The following is a 15,504-nucleotide window of genomic DNA, read 5'->3' as shown; positions in this document are numbered from 1 at the left end:
AATTAGTCAAAGAGCATATATGTAATTTTTTAATCAAGACATCTTCATTTTAACAAAATGAGGATATTTATTGGTGAAGGAATCTCATCTTTCTTTACACACACACATATTTATATGTGTGTGTGTATGTATATATCTTAGAAATATTTTAATTAGGAATTCTTAATTATATTAAATTCAGAGACAAATTAAAAAAATAAAAAACATAGACTTCATCTTATTCTTGTAGCATATTGAAATCTGAATTTTTTTAAATCTTTTTATCTTATCCATGACTTTATATATGATTAGAGATCCTTTACTAGAAGCCCACTTATATACATATACATATACATACATACATACATACATACATACATATATATATATATATCCTTCTGGTTGTTGGGGGCAAGAAACCTTTTGAACGAAGCCAATTTTGAACAAGAGTATCGGTTAATTTGGCCTGTTCATCAAATTTTGACCACCACTTGACTTTGAAGGTTCTTTGAAGGATGATATGCGATTCTTGGGTGTGGTACTTAAGGTTCCACATCCAGACCCATGGAAGGAAGAAATTTGTACAGAAACAGAGAAAAAGAGGAAATCTTTTCTTGGAATCAGTAGGAATGTAGTGAGTTTTGAAGAGGTTTAAACAATTGGTGGCATTGGGGGTTAGGATTTGAGGTATTGGACCAAAGAAATTCCACCAGTGATGGAACCAATTTGGAAGGCTTTGAACGGTTATTTTTGAGTTAAAGAAAAATAATCATGAATGGGATTTTTTGGGGTTTTGTATAAAAAATGTGTTATACCAGGCTTGCTGATATTCCCAATAGGAATAGGTCAAACAGTATAGTAAACGCATTTGAAAATTGGAGGGAAATCTCTTTTGGTTGTGAAGGAAATCACCCCATTGATTTGGGCTCAAGACTTTTTGGATGGTGGCCGTGGAGTAGGCCGGCTCAGAATGGGTTTCACTGAGAAAGAAATGTTTGAATTTTACAGACTCTGTGGCTTCCAAAATACTTTGATAATAAGGGTGGGGTTTTGTTAAATCCCAAGGTTTAAAAAACCAACCTTTAGGGAAAAACTTTGTAAGTGTTTGAAATGGATCAATATGGTAAAACTCATCTTCAATAGTAAGAACATTTTGGGAATGGGTTTTATCAAACCAAACCGAGGTTTTTTTTGTTGGTTGTGATAAAACGATTTGTGAAGATGAACTTTCACCAGAGATCACAACATTTTGGCTTTGGGAGGAAGGCTTTGAAATTTCCTTTGAAATTGGTTTTTCTTCCTTAGAAATTTGAGAAAGGGCTTTAGATTTTGAAATGCCTTGTAAGGCAAGTATAAGTTCGGGGGACTTTGTAATGGATTCCATCCATTCTTTCACTTGTTGTTCAGAAGAGACGAATTTGTATTGGGTTCCTGTTTCTTCCTCAACCATTTCAATCCAGGATTTTATGGGCATGGCTGAAGAGAGTAATTTTTCTTTAGTAGGAGTAGTTTGGGGTTCTTTAGGAGTGGCTTTAGGATCAGAATCTTTAGCAATGCCTTTCCCTTTGTCTCTTTTCTTTGGCGGCATTATCTGTTTTGAAGAAATTCTCGAGTTAGAAAATCAGGAACATAATTTGTATCACCTTTAATGAATTCAATATCAAAATAAAAAACACTTAAAATAGCTTGCCAACGAGCAAAAATTTGTTTTGATGCAATATTTTGAACATCTTTTTCTAAAACATGTTTTGCTGCTTTGCAATCAATTCTAAGTAGAAATTTTTCATTTAATAAATCACTTTGGAATTTGGATATGCATAAAACAATTGAAAGAATTTCTTTTTTGATGGTAGAATAATTCTTTTGGCAATCATTCCAATGTGCAGAAACATATTGGACAATTTGTTCTTTTTCATTTTCCTTTTGCTTTAATATACCTCCATACCCTAAATCAGAAGCATCAGTCTCAACAATTTTAGGTAATGCAGGATTTGCAAGATACAAACATGGGATGCATTTAACAGATTATTTTATGAGTTTAATAATTCTAGTATGCTCATCAGTCCATGCGACATGATTTTTCTTTAACCTATCATTCAATGGTTTAGACATCCTATTGATGTTTGGACAAAAATCAAGCATATAATTAAGGCTTCCTAGAAACCTCTGTAATTGGGTTTTGTCAAGGATCTTGTCTGGGAATTTGTCTGCAAAGACAAGGGAACGTTCAATAGGAGTAATAGTTCCTTTGGAAATATGATGACCTAGGAACCTGATCTTTGTCTGAAATAGAGAGACTTTAGAGCTGGAAATGGCTAGACCAGCCTTTTTAGTGGCAAGGTAAAAAGTTTTTAAATGTTTGAAATGTTGGTCGATGGTTTGAGAAAAAAATCAAAACATCATCTATGTAAACAATGCAAAATTCGGAAAAAGGGTTATAAATATCATTCATAATTCTTTGGAATTCTGAAAGTGCATTTTTTAAACCAAATGGCATGACTGTCCATTCATATTGCCCAAATGGAACAGTAAATGCAGTTTTATAACGGTCTTTAGGATGAATTTGGATTTGCCAGAAACCCGATTTCATATCAAACTTTGAAAATATGAATGCAGAATGCAATTTTTGAAGCAAATCTTTTTTATTAGGTATTGGGTATCTAATCCATCTTAAAGCTTTATTAAGAAGTTTGTAATTAATAACTAATCTAGGTGTTCCTCTTTCAATCTCGGAGTTTTTATTTACATAAAATGCGGCGCAAGACCAAGGAGACCGAGATTTAACAATGAGTCCTTTGGATTCCAGATCTTTAATTTTATCCTTACAATATTGTTCCAAATCCATATTCATTTGGATTGGACGGGCTTTAGTAGGAATTTGTTTTTCATCAAAAGAATTTTCATAAGGCAAATCTACCATGTGTTGTTTTCTATTCCAAAAAGCAGAAGGTAGATCAGCACAAATCTCTTTTTCAATGAGAGTTTTGAAATCAGAAAATTTTCTTTTTATGAAATCACTTTGTAATTGGTTCTCAATCCTTTTTAAGCTTAAATCCTTTTGTAAAAACATTAAATCATTTTGCTTTGTTCTGATAAGGTTATTGATTCGGTTTTTGTAAATAGAGCAGGCTTTAACAATATTCAGATTTCTTGTTTTTGGTTTTTCTATAAATGGGAAAACAAATCTTTTGTTTTCTGCTTTGAAAGATATACTATCGTAGTTGACAGTATAGGGTGTGATAAGGTTTATAAAAGGGGTTCCCAAAATGACAGCATGGTGTATGTCATTTGTAAGAACAAAAGAAGTTCTAAATTCAAAACCATCGTTATGAATTGAGGCTTCAACTTTGGAATTGACTTTAAGTTTTGAATTGTTGGCGGCAGAAAGTCTTTCTTTTGTTTTTTCATGAAATCTCTTGGGGACTATGTCCTCCCTAATGTAATTTAAATCGGCACCAGTATCAAAAAGGGCAATGGCGTCTATTGCAAAATCATCAGAAAGAATCAAAGTGATTTTAATTAAATACTTTCTCATGGTGATCTGCTTTAAAACAAATAGAAAATCCTTGGGTACAGACTCAATATTTTCTAAATTTTGGTCATTGTCATCACCATCGTTAGGATTGGATTCATTATCTGAATTATCCTGTAATTGGTTTTGTAAAAGAAGTTGAATAGTCTCAGAATCATGCTTTTGTTTTTCTTTCAAATCTTTAATTTCAAGTTTAATTTCTTTGATTTCTTTTTGAAGATCTTGAATATTGGGAATAGATTTTTTGGTTTTCTTTTTATCCAAAATCTCAGTAAGATCATAAAAATTCTTTTTGACAATTGGAATTTTAGAAGTCTCAACTTTATTAAAATCCAGAGTTTTCAAAAGTTTATCAAGATAATCCTTTTGAAGATTTGGATCAGAAATATGCTTTACAAGTTCAAGAAAAGTTTCTTGGTCTTTAGTCAAAACATTGATTTTCTTTAAATATGAGTCTGTTTCAGAATCACTACTGCTATATGCAGAACTATCTGAATCAATAAGCTCATCGACCTGGAGAGGGTCACTATCTCCCGACATGGAAGACTCAGAGTTAGAAGACTCTATAAGAAGAGGGGCAACTTTAGAAAGGGTTTCTTCATCAAGGCCAAGTTCGTGAAGTTTCTTGTTCATTCTGCAATACTTTGCAGTATGGCCTTTCATACCACATCTATGACATATGGCTTCTTTGTAATTAAAAGGAGTTTTGGTTTTGGCTTTAAACTCTTTCTTTTTAGAGAAACTGGGCTTCTTATAAGGCCTCAAGGGTTTCTTATAAGAAAGTTTCCTAGATTCTTGAAAGGGTTTCCTATGGCTTTTAGATTTGTAATGTTTCCTGTGAGGTTTAGAAGAACACTCACCATTACAATCTTTAGAGGTAGAAGTTTTAAAAGGGTCATAGTTGAATTGTTTACAGAAACTGCCTAATTTTTGCTTAGATTTCCTAAGCTCCCATTTAAGTCGTTTCTGTAATTTCAAATCTTGACAGATCTTTAAACCTTCTTTGTTGACGAAACTGACTAATTCACCATAGGTGAGCTCATCATAAGGAATACGATTGTCATAAAGTACTTTAATGGAATTCCTAACTTTTTCACCTAGAAGAGTAGGTAAACCTGCTAAAAATTTTTCTTTCCAGGTTGTGTGATTTGCATCATCTCTGAGAAAGAGTCTGGTGAAGAAAGAGGTTTTGTAGCTCTGGAAATCACTAAGTTTCCTACATCTTAAATTATGTAGTAACTCAACGTTCTTATCTCTAAGGTGAGAAGGGTCACCTATGAAATAGAGGGATATGGTTAGGATCAGGGTAGTAACGGCATTCTCGATAGGGTTGTTAAACTCATCAAGAATGGGGGTTCTATCCTCATCAATTTGTATGGCATTAAGGATATCTAATTGTTGCTGTTTAGTAAGAAGATGATCTCACCAACCTTTTAGTTGACCAGTAAAACCAGCAATAAGGATTTCTGCAATGGCTTTGTCAGAAGTTCCTGATTGGATTTTATAGGCATTAGTTGCCATAGTCATCTGTTGCAACAATCCTAGAATGTTATACTCGGACATTCCGTCTATATTCCACTCATAGACAGAGGATGCATTATATCGAGACTGATTTAATGCACTAGGCCTGTTGTCTATGGTCAAATCTGGTGGAGACTTGACAGTGGGAAGGGTTAGTTCCCAATGGATTTTATTGGCTTTCGGGGTAGGTTTTTCTTTAAAGGCTTCTAGATCAGAAGAGGTCGTGGACATTTGGTCTTGTTCTAATACTTCAATCTTGCTAGACTGAAGAGTATCAGGAGCTATTTGGATTTTACTAGATGAGGAAGAAGCAGCTTCTATCATATCTAGTTGTTCTCTAATGGCTTTGGCAAAATCTGATTTCGAATCTTGAACAAGCTTTTGACTAGTTTTCGAAACCTGAAAAGGTTTGAAAATAGGTTCTTTAAGCTTTTTGTCGGAATCCGATTTTGTTGGAATAGGAGAAACAGAGGAAATAGGTGTGGTTGACTTCTGGAAGTGGTTTTCTATCCCAGTCAACTGTTTTCCAATAGTATTTAAGTTAGTATTACAGAAATTATTCTGTTGAATAATATTACTTAAATTGGCATCTGTATCATTAGGTCTTGGAATTTTGTAAGGTGAGGCTCTAATCTCGACAGGGGGTTCACCATGATCTATGGTTAGACTCCTAAGAGGTGGATGCTCAGATTCTATTGTTCTATTACTATCAGAGAGTTTCCATTCAGGAATTATTTTTCTTATAGTAATAGGGTTTGACTCTTTAAAAGGATACTTTATGTTGTTTTCAGAAGAATATATTTCAAACCAATCAAAAAACAATATATGAACTTGATGTAAATTCACAAATTCATAGTAAACTTGTTGGATTTCTTTTCTTTGGTTCAAAAAATGTTTAAAAAACCAAAGTCTTTTTTCTTTGTTTATTTCAGAATAAAAATCATTATGTAGAAGATTTTTATCTAATTCAAAATCTTTTTTAATGACATTGATAACATTTTCAGTAACAGCAGAAAATGTTGGGGAAGTTGGAGGAGAATGTTCCTTCTCGTCCTGTCTTTGTTCATGTTGACTACTAGTATAGATTGAGTGTGGAACACTAGTGGTATAGTCAACGGAACGTAAAGAGGAACTAGGTATATCCGGGGTGGAAAACCTGGGTTGACTCTTTATAGGTTGATAAGGGAGATTTATAACAGAAGGGATTTTTGTAAATTTCCTTTCTATTGAAGGAATGATTGAGCACGACTCTTTATCAGAAAATCTGGTCGAGGTAGATCTTCTGAAAGACAGTTTGACTTTACTATCTGAATACTGAGTCACATTTTGTAACTCTGTATTAGGCTCAAGTTGTTTCGGAATCGCTGGTGGAGCGGCTCCTTCAAGAATCCATTCCTCTGGAAGATTGACGTCTTTCCATTGGATTGGTTTTGGAATGACTGTGTTGGCTTTAGACAAGTCAGTCTGTAAGAGAAGAGTTTCATCTCTTTTTGACTGAAATTTATATTGTGTACTAAATGCAGAAATCATGGCTTTATAAGAAATTTTAAAAATTAATGCAACTGGAACTGAGCCTTTAATCATATTATAATTATGTGTTTTAATTTGTAAGATCATGCTTTTCAAAATATTTTTGTCTTTAAGAGAAATTGTTATATTTGGATAACAATAAAATGAAATGGGGCCTTTACAAAGACTCGATTCGATGCTACTTAGCAAAGAATCATCAAAAGAGATGAATCGGCCATCTCTAAGGACAGCAAGGATGGAAGTATCCAAGCCTTCTTTGGTTAAGGGTTTTATGCCGACTTGAATTAGTCCTATATGAACATAATTAAAATTCTTTTCTTTTAATTTCTTTAAAGACTTTTCTGAAAACAAATGAATTGTTTCAAACGGCTCAGAGAGAGTTATATCACGTTCTTTAGTTTTTATAACGTAATCATTTTTGAAAAAATCAAGCTTTTTTGTTTTGTAAATCTTTTCTTTAGAAACTTTTGGAAGTTCCTAACAATCAATTACTTTATCAAAGTTCTCAATAATGAATTCTTCTAAACTCACAACATGCTTTGAATCACTAGTCTTCCCGGAAGAAGAGCTAGAAAAGGATGATGTTCTACAATGTATAGGTTCCATGGTTAAAAATCTATGGTCTATTTTTGGTTTTGAAAGAATGGCTACAGGTATGGTTTTACAGCCCTATGCGGAAAAATCTTATCCTAAAACGGGACTTACTACCAGTAAGGAATTCACCACACAACAAAACTTCAAAATAAAACACAAATCTTTAAACACAAGATCTATATACTGAATTACACTATCCTCCCCTTGGCTCTGATACCAGAAGGAAATACTTTTTCCTTTGAAAGTATTTTAAGTGTATTCTAACCGTGCACACGGGTTCGAATCCTTGGTAATGCAGGATTTGCAAGATACAAACATGGGATGCATTTAACAGATTGTTTTATGAGTTTAATAATTCTAGTATACTCATCAGTCCATGCGACAAGATTTTTCTTTAACCTATCATGCAATGGTTTAGACATCCTATTGATGTTTGGACAAAAATCAAGCACATAATTAAGGCTTCCTAGAAACCTCTGTAATTGGGTTTTGTCAAGGATCTTGTCTGGGAATTTGTCTGCAAAGACAAGGGAACGTTCAATAGGAGTAATAGTTCCTTTGGAAATATGATGACCTAGGAACCTGATCTTTGTCTGAAATAGAGAGACTTTAGAGCTGGAAATGGCTAGACCAGCCTTTTTAGTGGCAAGGTAAAAAGTTTTTAAATGTTTGAAATGTTGGTCGATGGTTTGAGAAAAAATCAAAGCATCATCTATGTAAACAATGTAAAATTCGGAAAAAGGGTTATAAATATCATTCATAATTCTTTGGAATTCCGAAGGTGCATTTTTTAAACCAAATGGCATGACTGTTCATTCATATTGCCCAAATGGAACAGTAAATACAGTTTTATAACGGTCTTTAGGATGAATTTGGATTTGCCAGAAACCCGATTTCATATCAAACTTTGAAAATATGAATGCAGAATGCAATTTTTGAAGCAAATCTTTTTTATTAGGTATTGGGTATCTAATCCATCTTAAAGCTTTATTAAGAGGTTTGTAATTAATAACTAATCTAGGTGTTCCTCTTTCAATCTCGGAGTTTTTATTTACATAAAATGCGGCGCAAGACCAAGGAGATCGAGATTTAACAATGAGTCCTTTGGATTCCAGATCTTTAATTTCATCCATACAATATTGTTCCAAATCCATATTCATTTGGATTGGACGGGCTTTAGTAGGAATTTGTTTTTCATCAAAAGAATTTTCATAAGGCAAATCTACCATGTGTTGTTTTCTATTCCAAAAAGCAGAAGGTAGATCAGCACAAATCTCTTTTTCAATGAGAGTTTTGAAATCAGAAATTTTTCTTTTTATGAAATCACTTTGTAATTGGTTCTCAATCCTTTTTAAGCTTAAATCCTTTTGTAAAAACATTATATATATATATATATATATCCACTTGAACATGCTATTAAGATATATGACTTAATTGAGTTAGTGTTCAATTAACTATAAAGTCATATGACTTTATAGTGTGTTCACGTGAAGAAAAAATGAAGGCGCTTACATATGAGAATACACGTAAGTATGTATGTACACACACACACACACACACACACACACACACACACACACATATATTCAAGATCCTAAACTTTATTAAAGTTTGAAAAAACTATTAAAACCGTGCCGTTTAATAGTATAATTCCATTACATATTAAACCACAAAAATCAAGGATCTTGAATTAAAAACATATACATATAGATATACATATACATTTGTATGTACACACACATATGGGTGTGTGTGTGTGTGTAATCATTCTTAGGTACCGGTACTCTTATTATTTTTGTGCAAATACACAATTGAAGCAAACAATTTAATAATTCATTAAACTGACTCTATTAAAACGCATGGTTTAATAGTGTGTCCGCATTAAAAAAAAAAGAATCACATCTTAGAAAGACTGCATACACACACACTAATAATAATAATAATCTAGTGAGGATATCCTCATTTTAACAAAGTGAGAATGTCATTAACAGATAATAAAACACAATTTCTAATGTAATAAAATTTATATTTTTTTGTATTTTAGTGTGCAGGATATCCTCGATAGAGAATGACTATATATAATGAGGCTAATGTGATTCAATATAGTGCAGTCTAATATTAATAATTTGTGTAATTTAATCTGCATATTAAATGTAGCCTAGCTAAAGACTTAAAAAAAGCAAAAGTGACTCAATGTTGCAAACTCGTCTGGTTGATCAACTAGCAAAAAGACTTGGAGAAAATTGAGAACAAACAATAGAGAACAATATTAGTGGATTACGGTCTATGGATCATGATGAAAAGCATTTCTGTGACCATACATGAAGCAACTTAAGGCTTATGTATGTTGTCACTATTTTTTGTATATTGCAGAATACCTAGAAAACCCTAATTGGCGATCTCGTGGAAATCGTTCGTGTTTTATGATGATAAAACTTCCCAGGGCAATTAGAGTTTATGGATTGAGGAAGCCAATGGGTATGATGGTTCTTCTTTTATTTGAGGATTGACCGCTCAACCAAAAGATTAAGACTCTAACATCATGACTCATTTTTTATTATCATTATTATTATTAGTATTATTTTAATTTTAATGAGTCCATCCAATCACCTTATATCCTAGTTAAATTTTTTTTTTCTTTCTCATCACATGATTGACTAATTTTGAAAGTATAAAGGTATACAATTGTACCTATCAAATGCTAAGTAGATAGTACACCGATGATGTGGTTTGCCCATCTCATATATATAGGTTTTTCTCCTTTTTAAATCTCAGAAATAAGAATTTTCTTGTTGCAACTCTTTTTTTATTATTTTTTATTTTTTTAACATTACCTTCATCTGACCTCTCACCACCTTCTAGTTAAAAGTTGACCCCCCTTAACCAGTTAACCTCTTGCAACTCTTTACTTACACTACAAGAGTTCGATCAACTAAACTGTATTTTTTGCTTTTTTTTTTTGTCGTAATTCCATGAGTACCTTTTATCATCTTCTTTATATCCAATTAATAAAAGATAGGACCACAGCAGAGATTATATATATATTGAACAAATTTTCACTTGTTAATTTATATTACTATTAGTAAACTTACACATAGCCATACTTGCACTTTGAATCGTAAAAACATACCCTCCAATTAATTAGTGCGCCCACATGCATTACAAGTCAAAAAAAGAAAAAAAGAGTAATAACTTTTCATGTCAAACATTATTCATTTTTAAAAGTTCGATTGAATATTGATTTTAGAATTTCTAGTTTCTTCGATCGAGTCATTCTTTCTCTATCTCAACCAAGCTTCTCCTTCTTCTTCATCCCTCACCGATCAGTTGCATTTGCTTAATTATACACTCCTCGTAGAACTTGCTATATGCTTCATAATTATACAAAAATACCCTTTCTTTTCAAGCTTTAAATTAATGCTGCATAAGTACCAGTAATTAGATTCTTTATTTTCCTCGCATAATCACTCTTGTTCCACACTAATATTTATCAAGCCCACACACCTCTATTTTACTGAACATTTAGGCTGTGAAAAGTCAAGCTCATAAATTTCTAGAAAATTAGTATATACTGACAGCTTCTTAGAGTGCTGACTCCTAACGAGTTCAAATTAAAAGAGTTTACATCCATTAAAACCACCAACTTTTCCAGTCTAATGAAATTTACAAAAAATTAATAATTGCATTTATATTTCTAGTAAATGCATTCAAAGTTAGAAGTATGCAAAAATTAATATAAAATGCATTATTAAATTTCAAGTACGTTGAAATAAAATACGCATCAATATCTTTATAAACTGGAAAGGGGTCGAGGACCGCTCAATGACTAGTGTGGGTACGACCTCGAACCCTCCCATGTGCATGCTATAAAAGTTGATTTTCTTCCAAACATTTAGTAGTAGATCCAATCTGTTCTGGAATACAAAAAACCAGTAAAAAAGAAAAAGATCATAGGGCAAACGATATAATCTTAGACACTAACACAACAGCTGAATAGTTAGCAACTCCATTGACTTTAAACATAACGTGTCCAAATTTTTCATTTACATCTAGAAGCTTTAAGAGTCAATAATCCATGCTTCTCTTATCTCCAATAACACAAAGTCACCTCCATTTACAGTGGCAATCAAACAGCCACCATCTGAATTGCAACTGCTGTCAACTTAGTGCAAGTCCAATCAATATCCCATCTAAGATCTTATTTGCATCTTGGCAGCAATATATATCAAACAAATTTCTATACTCCTTCAAGGGATCAAAAAGTTAAGCATCATGGTTCCAATAGGTCAGCGATATTCATTCGATGCTTTAAATACATAACCTGATGAGTTCATGGCTGCTGTCTATTGATGAATGAGGGAACTAAATCTTGCAGTAAGCCATAATCAGGAACCTGATTACCAAGTTGTTGCTGCTGCTGCTGTGGGGAAATATTAAGATTCTGATAGTACATTGAGCTTGGAATGTTAACACCTTGGTTGTTGTTTGCGGATGGAAGAAATTGACTGAGCAGGAATTCCTGAGGAAAGGTAGGCCTCATCGACGCAGATGCCAGAAGGGAAGGAGACAGCATTCCAGCTGCGTTGCCACGAAGTGTTGCGGGGCACTGATGGTTGTGCTGCCCTTCATATGTTGTGATCACAACTGTTGGATCTTGGTATGATCTCTCAACACGTTTCTTCACGGTGCACTTTTGGCTCGTGCATCTGTAGTAACTCCTGCATTATGCCCAAGTTGCAACGACATCAATATGGGAGATACATCTATATAACTTATATATGAGATTATATATGAAGTTTCACGTTGATTTCAATCAAGATAACCAAAGGGGAAAAGGGACAAAATAAAACTTAATTCATACGATGAAATTGATGTTGTAAGAGCAATTATGGTGCATGCTAATACATATATAAATTAACTATATATCATTCCGAAAATTAATGATCTCTTGATTGAATGTAAGAAAATATTTACTTTTAAGAAACCATTATGCAGTTTTGATTCCAAGTAGAATGTCAATATGTTACATTTCCATCACTATATTATACCAGAAAGGAAAAGTTAGAACTGTATGTACAGATGTAATGACACTATAGTTAATTGTCTGATGTAGTAAAGCTATGTATAAAAGCGGTTATGTGACTGCAACTAGAATAGGTGGATCTGGTCTTTAATTGCATGAAGTGACAATTCCACCACCATGATCGGTTTTAAAATCACATTTTAAGTGCACAATTGTGAACTGATTAAAAATCTCCTAATAATACTGTAAATGACTTTGGAAAGTTCTCTCTTAAATCTAATTTTCCTTTATGTTTTATGCAAAAAATTGAGAAAATTTTGGTAAGAAAATCCATAAATTAATCATGAATTTTAATCATTTTTTTGTTGTGATATACAAGTGAGCAAGTGATTGAAAATATAAAAGAAATTAAACCTTGGATAAGGGCTATTCTTGACAGCCTTCTGTCCATACTTTCTCCATCTGTATCCATCTTCAAGATGATCAATCTCACTCTTTGTCAAGAAGGCAAACCGCGGCTCCCTTTGCTTTTTCTCCTTTTTCGGCTTGTTCCTGATTTATTCATTCGCATTAATTAATACAAAAGATTAGTACATATCAAAATGAAGTTAATAACATTTTATATGTATTTCAACCTAAATTAAACATGCAAGTAATTTCTCCCCTCCTTGACGCTAATAACATGTTTGCACATAAAATGACTGTTGATGATCATAGATTAGGGTTTTGTGGACCCTCTATTAGAGTATGTTGGATCCAGATGAAATAATTAAGACAAAATAATACAAATCCATTAAGATACAGTTCATTGAAAGGTAAAGAAAGTCTTGCAAAAAAATATTAATTAGTAAGCTGCAGAGAAAGAAAACAAAGGAATTATATCCACAGAAGACTTTGAATTTAAGTCTTACCCCCATAAAAATGAAAATGATATATAAATACAAGACCTTATTAATTAAATTTTACTTAAACAGAAGAAAGCAGTATTTTAATTAATTTCACAAAACCTACACTTTATTCTTTGACTTCTCATCATCATCTCCATCTTCTTGCCCTTTTACCTGCTGCTTATCTTTCTTGTTACTCTGATTCCCTGAATCTTCATCTGCGCCAGCTTCGTTAGATGAAGAAGATACAGAAGAATTTGGGGTTGATGGGTTGTTATTATTCTCAGTAGCCCCAGCTGAATCTCCTGCAAAAGCAGTAGTCTTCTTGGGAGTGTCGTCCACAGGGGGAGTGATTATTTCAGATGATGAGCAAGATATGTCGAAAGCTCTCGAAAGAGAGGTGTAGTCCATGGAGTTGCCATGCAAGCAGTCAGTGAAGCTCACGTATGGGCTGGTGGGATCAAAGGCTGCTGCTTGTAGGTTTTCTACTGCCGGTGTTGGTGGATTCATGTACATAGAGGGGTTGTTGTCTTGAAAGAAGTTAAAACCTAGCCGGTTGAATCCATGGGGATTACAGTCGAAAGGATCATAAAAATGGTAAGAGCTCTTTTTCTCATTATTTGACATAGACGATGAAGAAGAAGCACTGATGATGATGGTGATGGTGATGATGATGATGAGGGCAAGAAGAAGATAAAGTGAAGAGCAGAAAAGAAAGAGAGAGCGTTGTTTTGGTTAAAAGAGCTATTAAACCCTTTGCCTTTATTCTTCTTTGAAAGTGAGCTTTGTATTAAAGTTTTCTACAACTTTAGAGAGAGAGAGAGGACGATCGCGAGTGTTGTTTGGATGCAGGTTTGGCTATTCCCTATTATTTTAACTCTATTCTTTCTTTTATAATTAATTCATTTCCGTAAACAAATTCTCAAAACCTTTTCATATTTGAATCTAGTGCTAATTCGAGTTATATACCGATCTTTAATTTACAATGTTGTACTCAATGCTAATTGAATAAAATATGGAATTTAAATGCAGCATTAATCTAAGCTGTGCTAATATTTGAAAATCTTCTCATGTATATATATATGAGTGCATGGTTTAAAATTTAATTAATTAATTATTTATTTAATAACTAGTAATTTCATCCTTGTAAAAAATTCAGCACAAGATAAAATGAACAGCATTGGATCTATATATATTGAACTAAATTGTAACTATACATTGTTGTAAATGTATTACACGAAACAAGATTTTTAAAACATCGGCACATTCCAAATCAATACTAGATTCAAATTCAAAATTTTTACCTCTACAAAATTTATATAGTACAAAGATTTTTTTTTTCTATATAATATTCATAATAGATGATATTAGAGAAATTAAAAAGGGAGAGAGAGAGAAAAAATCAAGGAAAAAGACATGAGAGTAGCTTAACCAAGACTAAGACTGAAGCTTGACCAGTGATTGCAGGCGGTCATAATCAACGTTATTAAGCAGAGAGAGAGGGCGAAAGAGCGGTCAATGTTTACAACTTTACGGTTTTCTTTTTAATTGTTGGGGGATCGGATTACACGTGTCAAGGATTTGGCACCGTCATTTGACCGTAACTGGCACGTGGGAGATACATAATCATCTCCTGTTCGAATTTTCTTGCTTTCTTGCACAACTTGAGTTGTGTGTTGCGTCTTATGTGTTGCTGATTGGGCTTTCACGTCATCCTAAATTCTCCGTTACCTTCCGAATTTTGTGGCACGCTTTTGCCAACAGAAACCCAAAAGACTCCAATCTCCAGTCAAACTTTCACCTTTGAATTGAAATTACTTCCAACACTCGCTTCTTGCAATTCGGCCGAATCTTTTGTTTTTTTGCTTCCTTTTATTTTAATTTAGTAAGCATGCATGTTTCGTGTGCATTGTGCCCATCTCAAGGTCTCAACTTTATAGTTAGGCCAAACGGCGGTAACTAGCTATGGTTCAATACTAAATTATAGTTAAAACCACTAGTTATTGCGATATAATAGATTAACTTATATTTTAGAGAAAAATGACTAGAGAACTAAACTTTAATTTTTAGTTTTTTTTTTCTGGATTAAAATCTTTTAATGATATGAGCTTAGTAAAATTTCACGCATTGATTGGTAGTTAATAAATTTAAAATATAGAAAAGTTAAATCTTATCCATATACTATTATTACATGAAATATGACATAAGGTTGTTAAAAGTTTAGGAATGCTCATATTAGAAAATGGTTATGATATTCTTTTATTAGGATTTGAGAAATTATCAGCCATATACCTTTAAATGACACCCGTATCAATTGTGTGTGAACACTTTTCAAGTATATCACTCGTATACTCTAAGTTGACAAAATACTTCTGTCGTCCACCAATCCGTTAACTTCCGTTAGAAAGTTAATAGAATTGTGGCAAATTGACTATTTT

The 15,504-nt window shown here is 33.0% G+C and overlaps 1 protein-coding gene across 1 annotated transcript; it reads right to left on the bottom strand.

Moving 5' to 3' along the window:
- Positions 1-10,943: 10,943 nt before the first annotated feature.
- Positions 10,944-13,914, bottom strand: LOC102629968 (WRKY transcription factor 28-like). The gene is made up of 3 exons (XM_006484795.4): positions 13,191-13,914; positions 12,594-12,731; positions 10,944-11,874 (listed from the first exon to the last, which is right to left on the bottom strand). The coding sequence occupies exons 1-3, from the start codon at positions 13,691-13,693 to the stop codon at positions 11,487-11,489; spliced, it is 1,029 nt and encodes a 342-aa protein (XP_006484858.1). The 5' UTR covers positions 13,694-13,914; the 3' UTR covers positions 10,944-11,486.
- Between the last annotated feature and the right edge of the window lie 1,590 nt (positions 13,915-15,504).

The sequence above is a fragment of the Citrus sinensis genome, chromosome 4 (genome assembly GCF_022201045.2).
Source record: "Citrus sinensis cultivar Valencia sweet orange chromosome 4, DVS_A1.0, whole genome shotgun sequence".
NCBI lineage: Eukaryota > Viridiplantae > Streptophyta > Magnoliopsida > Sapindales > Rutaceae > Citrus > Citrus sinensis.
The sequence above is the reverse complement of the archived record's forward strand: the minus strand, read 5'-3'. Positions and strand labels throughout refer to the sequence as shown.

Excerpts from the sequence above, each read along its gene's own strand:
- LOC102629968 (XM_006484795.4), bottom strand. The coding sequence starts at position 13,693 with ATGTCAAATAATGAGAAAAAGAGCTCTTACCATTTTTATGATCCTTTC. Across the intron at positions 12,732-13,190 it reads GAGAAGTCAAAGAATAAAGT|GAACAAGCCGAAAAAGGAGA; the intron begins GTAGGTTTTGTG and ends TGAATAAATCAG. Across the intron at positions 11,875-12,593 it reads AAGAATAGCCCTTATCCAAG|GAGTTACTACAGATGCACGA; the intron begins GTTTAATTTCTT and ends GGCATAATGCAG.